The sequence below is a fragment of the Hibiscus syriacus genome, unplaced genomic scaffold (genome assembly GCF_006381635.1).
Source record: "Hibiscus syriacus cultivar Baekdansim isolate YM2019G1 unplaced genomic scaffold, ASM638163v2 tig00111166_pilon, whole genome shotgun sequence".
In the NCBI taxonomy this organism is placed as follows: domain Eukaryota; kingdom Viridiplantae; phylum Streptophyta; class Magnoliopsida; order Malvales; family Malvaceae; genus Hibiscus; species Hibiscus syriacus.
Window position 1 is genome coordinate 1,483,479 of NW_024063008.1, and position 16,262 is coordinate 1,499,740.

Below are 16,262 nucleotides of genomic sequence, written 5' to 3' on the forward strand. Positions count from 1 at the left end.
TTTTTGACAGGATTTGAGCTTGGTTGTGAGCAACCAAGGATGGAGTGAGTCAGCATTAGAGTTTAGCCAGGACGGTAAATTTCCTGGAGCACAGGCATTACTAGCTCAGGTATGGCGACATTAATTAGATGTCAGAAACGGATGTGTCAGAACGTGCGAATTTTGGAAATTATATTAAAAATTTTGGCAAGGTGGGGTGTAACGATGGCATGTTGAGTTATTTCAGTTCCAACAATTCGAATCCAAATTAGCATGTCGGGGCAATCGTGGGAGGCCCCGATTCGAAAGACCGTTTCAAGGATCTGAGATCGGATTATTCACATTCCGAACCCACAACTTATATTAATGCAGCTTTTGTGGGTGCAGTGGCTGCTTTGCTTGATGAAACCAGAGGAGCCTCTGCTACAGCTGCCGAGTAATTCAATCATAAATATTATTGACAATGTGTAATGCAATTAGTCGAAACTTAATTCCAGGGAGTGTCTGTGTCCATCCACATGGATGTAAAATATCAAAGAAATAAGTATATACGAAACATGTTTTCTGAATTTATTAATGAGATCCAAACCTTATCACTTGCTAATTTGAATTTAAATCATTTAAATAGATTCTTCCGGCTTTTAGATCATTTACTAATGTTAAAATTTATTAATAAAAGATTAGGTGCAAAGCGCTAGGAAATGCATCTAATAAATGCTAAAAACACAGAATATTAGAATATTACAATTTTTATTATATATTTATTGAAACATAGTTAGATGGATTCAGAATTATTCTCATTACAATCGAAAATCATTACAACAAATAGTTTTCTAATTTAAATTAATATGTAATAACTATTGTACATTCAACTTTCTTGTACGAAATGTATTACAGAAACTGAAAGTGTTAAAAAGTAAGTTACAGATACAAAAGAGAGAGACAATGCTTCAGCTGTTACAAGAGTGCAGTTTGGTTGTTGCATGGCTGGCTTCTGCCTATTATAGCTTAAGGGTGCAGATTCATTCATGCGCCGTACTGCTTGAGACAAATCTGGAAACTGGTCGAGGAAGAAACCCTCAAACTCAAAGCTTTGTACTAATCCCTCATTGGAGACTTTTGTCCCTCTGATCATCCTCTTCAACCATTCGCAGCTCCTCCATTTTCATTGCCATCTCTTGTTTCTCAGACTCGTTTCTAATATTAGTCGGAGAAACAAGTACGGTTTCTCTTCCTCGTGGAGTTCATTTTTATCGGCAAGACTTTTAGTCACCGTCGATGATTTGTTGCGAGTTCTTCCGGCCAGCGAATTTCCCCGAGTCGGGTGGCCATGGCTGTGCTCGGCGGTGTATGTTATGATAAAGACTCCGGCCTCCGTGCAGCTACGCTCTACTTGCTTTCTTGCTAAACAGCCTTTTGAGCTACTGCACCTGTAATAGCTCCTGTGTTTTTTTTTCATTCCAAAATATAAGCTTTATACACCAAAACAAAGACGACAACATGCAGAAGAGAGAACAAAGACGTTTAATTACCTTGGATATGGTGAGCCCTTGATGGGTTTCTTCCCATATTTTCGCCATGCCCACACATCCGATTGAAGACCATCAGCTGTTACGTGTTGCACCACTCTATTCTTCGGATTCTTCCGGCTGAAACATGTCTACACCAATTATGATTCATAAATAACCAAATTCTTTTTTCATCGCAACCGTGATTAATTTGCAAACCTGGTTCTTTTAAGTTTTGCTGAATCCTTATTTGCACCAGAGGTAGCAGGCCGAGAAACAGATAGTTGTTGTTTTCCCTCCACATGATCTTCAATGACTGGTATGGAATATGGATTCAACTCAAGAAGGAAGGGCTTGTAAAGTTCCTCCAGCTCATCTAGATCAAAAGTTTCTGGGAAACTCATGAGATCTTCTTCCTGTTGAAAACTCCAAGAATCAAAGGTGAATGTTGGGTTTTCCATACAAGAGATACAGGCATCGTTGCTGGTTTCTCCAACTACTTCTTGCAAACCCCAGTTCTCCATGTACAAGTTACTCATCAATAATTGTGATCTGTCGGAGAATTGTGATGAAATTGAGAGAAAATCTAGATCAAATGCCTTCGTTTATATACTGAAAGAAAGAGAAAAGATTGTTTTTTTTTTCAGCCGCGGTTCTGTAAGTCTGGTTTGTATTTCTGGCAAGCTGACATATTGAAAAGTCAAAGGATAGAGGTGCTTCTATATTCTGCATTTTAAACGGCTTTCACTCCTGGCCTTCGTTTTATCTGATTTGCTAACAGCCAAAGCTGTTTTCTAAGAAATCATTTGGGATAAATAATCATTTGGAGAGTGTGCATGCATCTTATAATTTAGCATGGTTTGGGACAAAGCACTCACTTTCTTCAGGACCAACTAGAACTTAAAGACTTTTCTAATAAGATAATTTTAGGCAGAAATAAAAAAAATTGAAGTTCGATTCGAGCTCGAAAAAATTTAAACTCAAAATATTTTCAAACTTAGTTCAATTGAAGCTCAAACTCAAGCTAGATTCAAGTTCAAAATTGAGTTCAAACATGAACCTTAAGAATATGAAAACCTTATATTGTATTTTTTTAAAGAAAAACAACATTTCAATGTTAATATTATTAATAATTTAATGTAAAAAAATTCAAATCAAATCTTTTTAATTCTAGTATTAACCGAACTTTAATTAAATTAAACTAGAATATCTTCTGTCTCGTCTCATTTGCCAATGAAACCATAGGCTAGACTTGAAACTACTGCTAACGTTGGCGAAGACTAGAAAAGAAACTGTGGATTATTATATGATGAGTCGCTTCTTTTTTCGGCTGAATATATGATCACAAGCAGTCTATGTTGTGCAACTTGCCATGTGCTAAACATTTGTTCAGTCTTAATACGGCAATTGCTGCCTGCAAAAAAATCTATGCACATAAGCTTATGCCATGCCCCCAACATTTGATTTTACAAGTTTTTGGATTAAATTATTTTTGGATGTCCCAACATTATAGGTTGGTGTTGTTATGGTCTTTGGGAACTATTATGTAATGTACCACGCGTAAAAGAGGAGGTTTCTTGCAATCACACGGAAGACTCGAATCTTTGGCCAAACAATATCGTATTATTCTCCAATTTCGTTCAACATTTGCTGCTGCCTCTCTCACATGTTAGGACTTACGATGACAATAATAACTGAATTTAATAATTTCATATTCTATTCTATTTAATACTAATACTTTAAATATCATATTTAAAACGAAAGTACGAACCAAACAACTTCAATGATAAATGAATGATCGTTATTCCTTAAGGTCCCAGGTTCGAGCACCATGAATATTAAAAATATGAACATTCAATGTCAAATGATTTGAATAAATATAACATTTTGTACATATTTTCTCTTTTTCGTTTTTATCTTCTTTAAGCTCCTACTCTTATGCATTAGCTATTGCAGGTGAATATTAGAAATATGAACATTCAATATCAAAGAGTTGTCACCCGGACAACTCTCATATGTATCTCTAAATGCTAACCAATTTTAAGGTGAATACAAACGAAGGATAAATACCAAAAGTATACAAAAATTACTATAACAACAATATGAATGGACGTACCTAAAAAACAAATGGAAGTCGCGTATAATATGTAGTCAGTCTCAGCATATATACGGGCCGCTAAAAGAATATCAGAATTGTAGCAAAATTTTCCTAGTTGCTTCTTGATGCAAGACTCACTAGCTTTCCCTCTACGGAAAATGTGCTACTGTTTTCAAGCTGTGTTCCAAAGCAAAGAAAAATCTTTAAATTCAGCACCAGAAAACAATGACGAAAAAGATAGCAACTAACAAGTGAACAGACCTTTCGTTTCAAGTAGGCAAGAGCATCTTTTGAAGAAAAGTTGCAAAAAAAGGAGGATGAGTGTTCATCTATAAGGACTTTTAGCTGTTTTAGTTTTAATGTCTCTCCAGGTTCCTGAGTAGGCAGATAACTAATAATTAGAGATTGCATTTGCGACTTCAAACAGTTTCTGTATTTCGATCAAGTACCTGACGAAGAAGCTGTTTACATAACTTTTTCAACCTCAATTTTGGTTCATCAGCTTTCTTGGTTTCAAAGGCATTGTCATGCATTCGTTGTGCTGGGGGATCAAAACCATCAGAATTCTCATCATCACTGTCACTAAATGACGTCTTTTTCCCGTGAAAGCGAACTCCAGCTATTTTCTTTGGTCGGTCTTTAATGCCTAGACCTTGCTTTCCGGATGTCGCTTTATCCTGAAAATAGAAGGCATATATTACTTGTCTAACATACTGTTAAAGCTCTTTTAATCTCCCCATCCCAAACATGCTTATGTAAACATCAAAAGCATGCAGAACAATCAATAAAAAATAGGTTAAAATAAAAGGAAAACAATAATTATTCTCTTCATCTAACAAATAAATTTAGCATAGTTTCCATGTAAAAAAATGAATGGTAAAGAGACATACTTGTACAAGTTTGTACAGATTCTCTTGGTCATCTTCGAAAAAAACAGTTCTCTCAGTTAAACTTTTAGACTTCCCAGTTCTGATTGATTTCTTTCTGGTTGATTCTCCAAGAAACCCCCCCGAAACAAACCCATATTTATGGCCCCACCATTCTGGAGGAATGCTTTCACCTATTACTCCTCCTGTCACAAGGAATCAAGCCATCTCAGAAATGATCAGACATCAAAAAGCACATAACAGAATGAGGACAAGAATATCATTTGCCAGCATAACACTATAACAGGTCTTCAGGTGCATGATAATACATTCTGAGGGAAAGAAAAAGTCCAGTCTGGCTTTCCATCTTCAACATTACTGAACAGGCACCTTACTACAGGAATACACCCCAAGCATTCGGTATGAATTAAAATTACTACCAGTGTTTCATCAAGCTACTAGTAGTTAATTACCTCCTGTAGGAAAATCCTGACTTTCAATTTTCTCCATCAACTCCATTTCATCGTCCACATCCGGATTTGACGGTGATGACTCCTTAACCTTTTTGACCTATTGCAAAATAGGCACGAGTAAATTTGCAGTGGTTCTTTTCAAACCAAAATAATAATAAATGTTTTACTAAATACAGGGGTGAAATATCTGTTGGGAAAAAATTGACAATTTTATAAATAAATATCTATAATAATAAACATAAAAACTACATCATAATGCTTACTTCAATTTACATATGAAGTTGTATGATCATTTAGCATTTAACCAAGCAGAGAAGAACTATTTATTAGTGAAACAAAAAGTCTTGTAAGTGCTTATTTTTCTGCCTCTCTAACTGAAGTACAGACATCAAAAATCTGTTCAAAAAATTGAGCGACTCAATAATGCAGGCAGGAAACATGGCTTGTGTTTCTCACGCTAATATGAAACACTGAACAAACCAATCCTGTATAAACAGTTAAGTTGGCAATTCCACTTGCAATTTCAATCAATAAAACATGAACCCAATATTTACTTTTTTTCCTTGAGCTCTCGTGTATTTCTATACCAGGAAAAAATGTTGAAAGTAAATAGCACATTATTGACACATAAAATCTGAATACTCTGTGCCAAGGGAAACAGTTCAAAACAAACACGGGAAATCTTACAGTTTGTTCTGATGTAATAGAATTATTCCGTGTATTTAAAAGAACACAAGGAAGAGGACAACAAAATATCACATGCTGAAACATGCATATTACCAAAGCCTCAAACAAGACATTTCCAACAGTCTAGATAAGTTACAACTTACAAGAAAGCAAAGGTTATAAGTCATGATGGAAGTTTAGAACTTACAAGAATTCCTTCAATATCCTTTGAAGAACATACCTGCACAAGCTTCCCCCTCTCTCTTTTATTATATCTAAGAACATAACAAAGTAAAAACAAGAAGAAAATTCAAGCATAGTAAATAATTGGAAATAATTCCTACCAAAAAGAAAAAAAACAGTAACAACTAACAAACCAACACGCACAAAAAAAGTGCACCAACCTTCCCCGTGGCCGGATCGCTTTGACAACTTGCTCTGCAGTGTCCTTGGACATATTGGTCTTGGAATCTACTTGATTTTCGTTCTTTTCAGCTGTTCAGTTAAATTAGAGTACTTCAGAATCAATAATCTACCAGGTTCAAAGTGTGATATAGGTTTTTTTGGCATCAATCATACCTTCATCATTGTTTTGTGCTGCTTGCTGTATAAAAACCAAATAACAGAATAAATAAATGAGCTTCGCATCAAGTTGAACAATGTACTAGCCAAATTAAAGACAGAAAAATTAAGTACAAAATACTCACCACTTTCAATCTTTTGAGAATACTATCAAACTGAGCTGTACTGAAAGCCCACGGATTCGGCTTTTCCAATCCAACTCCTGCTCCATATATTTCGACAAGTAAATTCTATTTATTATATGATTTTTCATCCTTCTATTCTAGTTCTCCAACGAGTCATTGAATATCTACATTCTACGTAAAGAAAGTTAACAAACCTTAAAAAAAAAAAGCAAAAAGTTTTTTTAACAAAATAAGGCAAACAGAAACGAACCATCCGTGTCCTGTTTGTTCTTAACTCTAACGTAACTTTTGATTCCTTGTTTATCTTTCCCAAGCCCTTCTCCTTCTTCCCATCCCTAAACGGGCAATCCAAAACAACGAATAAATATTTACAATTTAGAAAGAAAAAAACGTTAATAACTCAAAAGCATACGTACCATTTGCTTCATGAGGCGAAAAGCAGAAGATTGGCGAGCGACTCCGGAGTAGCGGAGAGGAGCTTCGGGTGCGATCATGATGGCTTCTTCTTTTTCTTCCTCTCTGCTACGCCGCCGACGATGTGGCGCCGTGTCTTGGCAGGTCCAGAAGCGATGAAGAAAGTTTGAGAGGGAGCTCGAAGAGAGAAAACCTAGGCGGCACTGAGGTGATATGCGGTGCAGATAGGCTTTGTGGGGTTCGGTGGAGACGCGGGTGATCTAACGGTAGATATAAATGAGGTGTAGGGGTTTGGAGTGTGGGTCCCTTCTGATCATGTGTTTGACGCGTGGTGGTTTCGTGATAGTAACTTAAAAAAATAAAAAATAAAAAGGGTTGGAAGCCGCAGTTTGGCATCCGCTTTCCTAACGGTTTACCTACCCATGCGTAGGATTCAGGGAGACGGTGTCGTTTCAGCATTCGCTGCTGTGTGGTCTCACAAATGAGCTTAGTATAGAGGGCCCAAAATAAGTAATTTGTGGGGCCCAACTAAACGTGTTAGGTTTTTTTATCATTAGTGTAATAATTATTCCGCTTAATAATTTTATTTATCTGAACTAATTTATCCAATAAACCTCTGTATTTATTTATCTTTTGAGTATATTTTATCTTCATCAAAATTGCAGGCAAAACTATGGTTAAAGTAAATATCTCATTGATTAGTGGTCACCAAATAGTTTAAGTTACATTATAATATTGATTATAATGCGAAAAACAATTTATATTAATATTGTTGTCATTTCCTCCGTGTTTTGATTGCCGACGACAATCCCAAAATGATTCTCTTATTGGATTAAATCTTTCTATTTTTTACCCTTCAAAATTTATTTGGTAGTGTAGTGTTTATGTGGAGTTTGATAATGATATGTATATTGAGAGGATTGATGGCCTGATGATGAAATAAGTGTCGTCAAGGTGGTGAGTGACGGTAATGAAAAGTGTATGGATGTAATTCAGGATTACTAGGATTTTTAAACTGTCTAGAGCAGGGTCGTGGTTAGGTTGTTAGAGGTCCTGTGCAAATTCTTGTAAAGGGACCTTTAGATCTCGAACTTATTTTTCTGAAATAATAAATGACTAATTTCATTAACTTAAAAAACTGATAGATATACTCTATTCTGGCCCCTGTGTAAATTTGAATTTGTTTTTCTCAAAAATAATTTTGCTTGTTAACGAGATTCGAACTTAGGATCAACAAAGTCATGGGCCCAATGATCTAACCACTGCTTTATACCTATTTTTTTCTTCTTAATGACAACAACTGATAGATATACTCTATTTCGGGGCCCCTGTTTTTTAAGGCCCTGCGTCGTCTCGCACTTAGCGCATGCTCAACCACGCCCCTGTCTAGAGAACATGATGAGTAATAGGTGGAACGATAGAATTTAGGTGGTAATAGTTCATGATAATTTTGTTATCGAAGAAGATTATTTTTTTTAATGTTATATAAAAAATAATAAATTTGATTAAATAGATCTTGAGTGATTTAAATAATAATACAATAATATATATCGTTACTATGACAAAAATTAGTATTCATGTGTCGTTTACAAATTAACAATTTAATATTATAATTAAAGACTAAATTAAAATTTAATATTAAAATTAATTTAACGATAAAATCAATATCAGTTCATTTATTATATTTTTTATATTATTTATCATAAATTAAAATAATTTAAACTCTAAAAAAACATGAGAGAGAATAGAAGAGAGAGAGAGAGAGAAAATTTGAATGTTCATTTGTCCTATGGTGAGGAATGGACAATTTTTTGTGAATTATCTGAGTAAGAGGGTGTCTAAGAGAGTAGTGAAGGAACTTTTCCAACACCATGGTCATGTATTAAGGGTTTACATTTCGTTTGAAACCAATAAACCTAGGTATAAGAACCATATGTTTGCCTTTGTTTAGTTCGAGAATGATGAGGAGTTAAAGAAAGCGATTGAGAATGTAAATGGTATATTGATTGATGGGAAGAGAGTCTATGTTGGAGCTGCAAAATACAAGAGTAAGAATGATGTGTTAGCAGATGGTATTAAAACCCAGATGGATAATGAGAAGTCGAAGAGGGGTAAAGTTGATAGAAATATAGAAGAAATAGTCTCTTTGAACAGATTGAGGGATGGAAGATCTTATAAAGAAGTATTGGTTTCAAATTAAATGAGGCGCGATGAAAAGAGTCCAAATGATAAAAGAGAAGGGTGTTCGAGAAGGGTTTAGAGGTGAGAAATATGTGGGAGATGCATATCCCCTCAGGGGAATCAAATTGGGTAAAATGTTCTTTAACATGTATCGTTAAACAATTATTTGAGTTGGTCTGGTATAAAAGGGTCTGGAAAGTGATAGGATTAAGGTGAAGATAGCCATATGGGGTTATGCATGGAAAACCTGCATTGTCACCTTTGGTTCAACAAAAGAACTTGAAGAGATCTGGTCGAAGAAGGAGGAGGAATTAATGTTTTGGTTTGACTGGATAGAACCCTTGGTGGATGAAGGAGGTATTCCAATGGCTTTTTTGTTCAGTGGAACTATATGGCATTCTATTGTTATGTTGGAATGTTTCCTTTATGGAGAAGTTAGTTGGACGATGGGGGAAAGTGAAGTGTATTCAGGATTGCATGTTGAACATGAGGGATTTGTCGGTGGCTAGGGTGTTGATGAGGGTGGTGACCCCCTTCGACGTATCGGATTGGGTAACATTATGTGCATATAGGAGATCGTACAAAGTCACTGTAACACCCCCAACCCGTATCCGACCCGGATACGAGTCCGAAGTGTCACATTGACTTTTCAAACATTTATTCGTATAAAATAGTGAGTAATTTAAAAACTTTGATAACAGTTAACTCATTCAAAACGTTTACAAAATATATCAGAGTTCATACAATTTATATCTTTAGACTACATGCCAACTACACTCTATAACCAGTACATATATTTTCTGATCTGACATTTTGGTAAGGAGAACTGACCTGTCTTGCTTCGTATTACTCTTTACTCTTCTCGAAACCTACGTGTGAAACAATCACACGCTAAGTCGAAGACTTAGTGAGGCATAAAAACTTATAATGCACTTTATAACATATATCAATACATGCATGTTCTGTTCTATCATGTTATACCAAATTACATGCTTTCTTCGTATCATATAAAATCATATCAGATTAATTACAGTAAATACATACATAAATCATCATTAACAGTTTATCATGTAATCACATACTTTTATGCTTCACCTTTTCAATCAAACACTATACACACACAACATCATATCATTTCTATAACAATTATCATATCACTAACATATATTTGTTCATATCTCTAGATTAGCCCATGTACATATGTGAGAACTATAGATATGTGAGTTTATGGAGGTTGTGCACTAATGTTGTCACCACAGCTCATATAAATGCACCGAAGTGCCACATAGAATTGCACCGTAGTGCCACGTAGAATTGCACCGTAGTGCCATATAACAATGTCCCGAAGGACCACATATCATTGCTTAAGAATCATATACATATGCTAGGGATCAGTATGCGTCTCACCAGACTTCACACATGTTCCAAAGAATACATATATGTCCCAAAGGACCACAATGTCCCGAAGGACCACATATCATTCCTTAAGAATCATATACATATGCTAGGATCAAGTATGTGTCTCACCAGACTCACACATGTTCCAAAGAATACATATATGTCCCGAAGGACCACAATATCCCGAAGGACCACATCATTCCTTAAGAATCATATACATATGCTAGGGATCAAGTATGTGTCTCACCAGACTTCACACATGTTCCAAAGAATACATATATGTCCCGAAGGATCACATAGACCCTCGACTCTTGGCATGCCAACTATACCCCTAGCTCTCATGACACATAACATGGGCATTGTCATTTAACAGTTCACATTACTTGTCATTTCTCTTCTGTCACATACCATATGTATGGTAATCATGTATTCCATATCATATCACATGTTCATATAAGCTCATAGCTTCTTCACATATACATGTAATCACTTAGTCTATTTTCATGTAATTCTTTTCACTTCTCATATGATTTATATTCATATCTCACATATTTCATATAGTCACTTGGCTTATTTCATTTCACATTGGGCATGTCTCATAGCATATATCACACATGCATATCATGTAACATATATAATAACCTATATCCATTTCATGTCTCCATGCACATACCAAAATCATAAATCAAATGACATTGTATTATTACATACTTTGTTCCATAGCCATATATTTACATATCTTATACTTACCTAGTTTACTCTATTCACACATAGTCGAATAATCACGTAATATACTTACGCATAGATCATTTTCATACCTATATCATATAACACCAATTCTTCCTCATAAAGTTATTTTATATTCATATAATATCATATTATCCTATAAGTAAATACTTATCTTATGGTTTGGTATCATCATTTATACTCAATTCCCTTCACTAATATTATTCTCATATTACTCTCTAGTCTAATCTTATTTAACTCATCACCTTTCTCATGTAGTCATATAAATCTATTATAAATTCTTATAATTGATCACTTATACTATTAACATGTATGGCCACTTATCATATAACCTATTTCATATTCCCATGCAATCATATAGACCATTCATATTAATCCTATACTTATCACAATACATGTATTCACACAATCATTTAACACATATTGTAATATATATCACATATACCCAAATCAAACATATGCCTATGATCATAAATTAATGCATAAATATAGGAAATAGACTCGTCGCAAGTCTTATTTCCATTAAACATCATAAACTAACTTGTATGCACTCACCTGGCCTCACTAGTCCATTCCAATCTCTTATCTTCCCTTTTTATCGATCTTACTTGTCAATGATTCCGGAACTCGTTTAGGCTCTGAATCTACATAATAATTCATTGATACTTATCAGTATACTAATTAGTATATTCTAAACTATCATTTCTTAGGCTAAAAGAAAAGCCATTTTCATCTTTTAATGGAGGCATGCATCGATGCACTCCTGATGCATCGATGCACTGAGGGCATTCGATGTTCATTTTATTAGAAATGCATCGATGCACTCCTTATGCATCGATGCACTGACGACATTCGATGTTTGTATTTAAATTAATACATCGATGCACTTCATATTCATCGATGCACCTTCAACAAATTTCTGGGATTTATCATTGATGAATCGGTGCATAATGAATGTGCATCGATGCACATTGCCCAGAAATGTCATTTAAGCACGAAAATCTATTACTCTACTTGACACTTTATTTCCCCTCTTTTAATATCCCTAACTTACATACTCTTACTTAAACTAATTATTATCCATTAATACTTCTAAACTTAGAAATCTAATTCTCCATGTAGAATTTAAGAATCTAACCCAAATTCCAACATGTTCTAATTTGAATTCTAACACCTCATACTTCTTAGTTAGCTTTATGACAAGTCAAATCCCACTTTCAATTCTTATTATGAACTCTACTTCAAGATTTCACTTTTCTACTTCCTTTCTTTAATTCTTCCTATACTCCTCATCTTATGGTTTTAAGATAATATAAGCTTTCCTTAAGCTTAGTTATTATCTAAGGATCAATAAGCAACCTTAAATTCATCAAGAATTGATTCACAAGAAAACTCACATTTAGCTTGGCTTCACGGGAGAAGAAGAAGAAGATGAGAGAAATGTCTAGAACTCTCATTTTTCTCCCAAATGCCATCCACGTGGGTTATAAGATAACCCCAAATAATATTAAATTCATTTACTTGATAAAAGACTATTTTGCCCTCTTAACTTTTCCTTATATGCTAAATTATCCTTCTCCAAATATTTTAATCCAGTTCATGAATTTTCAATTTATCTAATTTGGTCACTGAAATTAAAATCTCACAATTTGATCACTAACCCGTATGAGGGATGTTACAAATCTCCCCTCTTAAGAAAATTCGTCCTCGAATTTTCACTGCACATCTTAATAAGAACATATCTTCTAATGTTCTTATGTTGCTTCCCTGACTTATTCTTTCTTGTCATCATCAAAAACTTACTTTTCAATCCTTTAGTTTTCCAACTATCTTTTTCGTTTATACATTCATCTTTTGTTGCTTATCATATAAACAATAACCAGTAATACCAATATATTGTTGTCTTTTCTCTCATTCGATTATGCATTTTTCCTTTGACCTTTCTAAAATTCCATATAATGTCACTCATCACGTTGACAGTAACATCCATCTCATCACTCTATATCATAAATCCATCTATTTCTTCATAACTCTCTAATTACCTTATAACCATACCAACTTGTATTTCGTCATCATTTGACCAAAACACAACTTTAAATATTCTTCAATTGTGATTAAACATATACTTTAAGGAGTCAAACAATATTTTCACATCACCTTGCACACTTTTCGTGTTTCTATATCGCACTTATCATTACACTTCCATACAAATCCTCACTTCATTCACTATATCACGTTTGTAATCAAAATATACAACTATATCTAATACAATTTCATCACAAAATCTTGTTAGTCAACGCTAACTCTTTCATTCTAAAGTATAAATCCTTATCATCTCCACACTCTTTCTTATACACAATACTATCCCTTTGTTTCAAATTCATAACTTGATTCCATTCATATAATGTTACTATCCTGTAGACAGTAACATCAATTCTTATCACTAAAAATAAAAAAAAATCAATCAATTCATTTCTTTCCTCATTTTCTAATTAATCACAATCCAAACTTTACTCATTTTTTCATCCTTGTCGGTATTACGATACACATAATCTTCTAATTACATACTGTTTCTTACTTCTAATCAAACTTATAATTTGCACTTCCTTAAACCCTTTATCATATTACTCATTTAAACACCATCTTTTCATTTCTTTATCCATTTATCTTTTTTATCAAAATCTTTTATATACAAATCATATCTTTCCTTCCATGTTCACATACTCTTGTCTTATCACTTATTTTATCTCTGTGTAACCATCTTCATTGCATCCTCATAACTTGATATCCCTATTTCTTCTACCGATCTTATTCTTATCATCTCTTGTATTTGTATTTTCTTCTTTAAAGCCACTTTTAAAACATACCAATGCTTATCTCTTTGCCTACATCATATCGGTATGATCAAGATACATAACCACATCCAGCTTCATATCATATTTGATTAACTCCACTTTATCTTTCCTCCAATCTTATAACTCTAGCACCTTTACTCTGACAGCTAGATAATAACTTTTGTTCAATCTAGGGCACAAGCCCTATTATACCAATCATATACATCCTTTCCAATCTAAATTATCTCAAAATTCGCTTACTCAACTTATCAATTTCACTTCTATTCTCATACATCCTGAAATTTCTTTTGCTCAAACTCAACATTCTGACTTCCTGTGTCCTATAATCTGATCATCGATATACACATTCTCAAACTCTTCTTATCAATCCTCAGCTTTACTTATATATACAAATTCTTACTTCATTTTCCTTTACTATACCATATTACTATTATCCAAATATACAACTGTATCCAGATCCATTGCAGATTTGGTTATCATATCCTGACAATATCTTATAATCTTATAATTCCAGTACATTTTTATCACATACTCTAGTTAGCCAATGCTAACTCTTTCCATCTTAACTGCAAACCCTTATCATAAACATACTCTTGTTTATACGTAATACTATCACTTCGTTTCAAACTCATAAGCTTTGACTTTATACATCTTATACACTTGTCACTGATGCACTTATCCTTGAGTTCTTCTATACGTACTCACCACGTCATTAAATCTTTTTAACATTCTTATGGTGACACCTGTTCACCATATTCTATCTTATCCACATAATAACAAAACTACTCTATATCGTGTTTCTGATTCAAAACAATGAAAACTTTCTATCATTATTCAGATATGATTTCAGCTTTCTGAAATCAACTTTTGATCTTACTAGGTATTTCCTGAGGTGTCCGCTCTTCATCCTGCCTGGCCAGGGCAGGTGAATAGCTATCACAATCAGGAATATCACCTTTCACTTACTTCAAAATTATCACGATCGGATTTCTACTGTATTAAACTATTCTTATTCTATTAGCAAGACAACATATTCCTTACACTATCAGATCAGAAATTTTTCAATCTATGTTGGCATGTACACCTTTTATGACACTTTGGACTTCGGTTTATGCCGAGAATCGGCTAAACCTTAGCTCTGATACCATTAAATATAACACCCCCAACCCGTATCTGACCCGGATACGAGTCCGAAGTGTCACATTGACTTTTCAAACATTTATTCGTATAAAATAGTGAGTAATTTAAAAACTTTAATAACAGTTAACTCATTCAAAACGTTTACAAAATATCAGAGTTCATACAATTTATATCTTTAGACTACATGCCAACTACACTCTATAACCAGTACATATATTTTGATCTGACATTTGGTAAGGAGAACTGACCTGTCTTGCTCCGCATTACTCTTTACTCTTCTCGAAACCTACGTGTGAAACAATCACACGCTAAGTCGAAGACTTAGTGAGGCATAAAAACTTATAATGCACTTTATAACATATATCAATACATGCATGTTCTGTTCTATCATGTTATACCAAATAACATGCTTTCTTCGTATCATATAAAATCATATCAGATTAATTACAGTAAATACATACATACACATAACTCATCATTAACAGTTTATCATGTAATCACATACTTTTATGCTTAACCTTTTCAATCAAACACTATACACATACAACATCATATCATTTCTATAACATTTATCATACCACTAACATATATTTGTTCATATCTCTGGATTAGCCCATGTACATATGTGAGAACTATAGATATGTGAGTTTATGGAGGTTGTGCACTAATGTTGTCACCACAACTCATATAAATGCACCGAAGTGTCACATAGAATTGCACCGTAGTGCCGTATAGAATTGCACCGTAGTGCCATATAACAATGTCCCGAAGGACCACATATCATTCCTTAAGAATCATATACATATGCTAGGGATCAAGTATGCGTCTCACCAGACTTCACACATGTTCCAAAGAATACATATATGTCCCAAAGGACCACAATGTCCCGAAGGACCACATATCATTCCTTAAGAATCATATATGCTAGGGATCAAGTATGTGTCTCACCAGACTTCACACATGTTCCAAAGAATACATATGTCCCGAAGGACCACAATGTCCGAAGGACCACATATCATTCCTTAAGAATCATATACATATGCTAGGGATCAAGTATGTGTCTCACCAGACTTCAACATGTTCCAAAGAATATATATGTCCCGAAGGACCACATAGACCCTCGACTCTGGCATGCCAACTATACCCCTAGCTCTCATGACACATAACATGGGCATTGTCATTTAACAGTTCACATTACTTGTCATTTCTCTTCTGTCACATACCATATGT

At 34.2% G+C, this 16,262-nt stretch overlaps 1 protein-coding gene and 1 pseudogene across 3 annotated transcripts; both read right to left on the reverse strand.

Annotated features, from left to right (window-relative positions):
* Positions 1-847: 847 nt before the first annotated feature.
* On the reverse strand, positions 848-2,242 carry LOC120155301 (annotated as a pseudogene).
* Positions 2,243-3,423: 1,181 nt separating this feature from the next.
* LOC120155358 lies at positions 3,424-6,943 on the reverse strand. Of its 3 annotated transcripts, none has more exons than XM_039166932.1 (11): positions 6,714-6,943; positions 6,548-6,632; positions 6,298-6,374; positions 6,170-6,194; positions 5,995-6,085; positions 5,799-5,865; positions 4,925-5,021; positions 4,476-4,654; positions 4,035-4,262; positions 3,847-3,960; positions 3,424-3,762 (listed from the first exon to the last, which is right to left on the reverse strand). In XM_039166932.1, the coding sequence occupies exons 1-11, from the start codon at positions 6,789-6,791 to the stop codon at positions 3,697-3,699; spliced, it is 1,107 nt and encodes a 368-aa protein (XP_039022863.1). In that variant the 5' UTR covers positions 6,792-6,943; the 3' UTR covers positions 3,424-3,696. The 3 variants fall into 3 exon arrangements, with proteins under 3 accessions (XP_039022863.1, XP_039022862.1, XP_039022864.1); XM_039166931.1 differs by having other exon boundaries at positions 4,476-4,657; XM_039166933.1 differs by lacking the exon at positions 3,847-3,960 and having other exon boundaries at positions 4,476-4,657.
* Between the last annotated feature and the right edge of the window lie 9,319 nt (positions 6,944-16,262).

Excerpts from the sequence above, each read along its gene's own strand:
- LOC120155358 (XM_039166931.1), bottom strand. The coding sequence starts at position 6,791 with ATGATCGCACCCGAAGCTCCTCTCCGCTACTCCGGAGTCGCTCGCCAA. Across the intron at positions 6,633-6,713 it reads TTCGCCTCATGAAGCAAATG|GGATGGGAAGAAGGAGAAGG; the intron begins GTACGTATGCTT and ends TTGCCCGTTTAG. Across the intron at positions 6,375-6,547 it reads GAACAAACAGGACACGGATG|GAGTTGGATTGGAAAAGCCG; the intron begins GTTCGTTTCTGT and ends TATATGGAGCAG.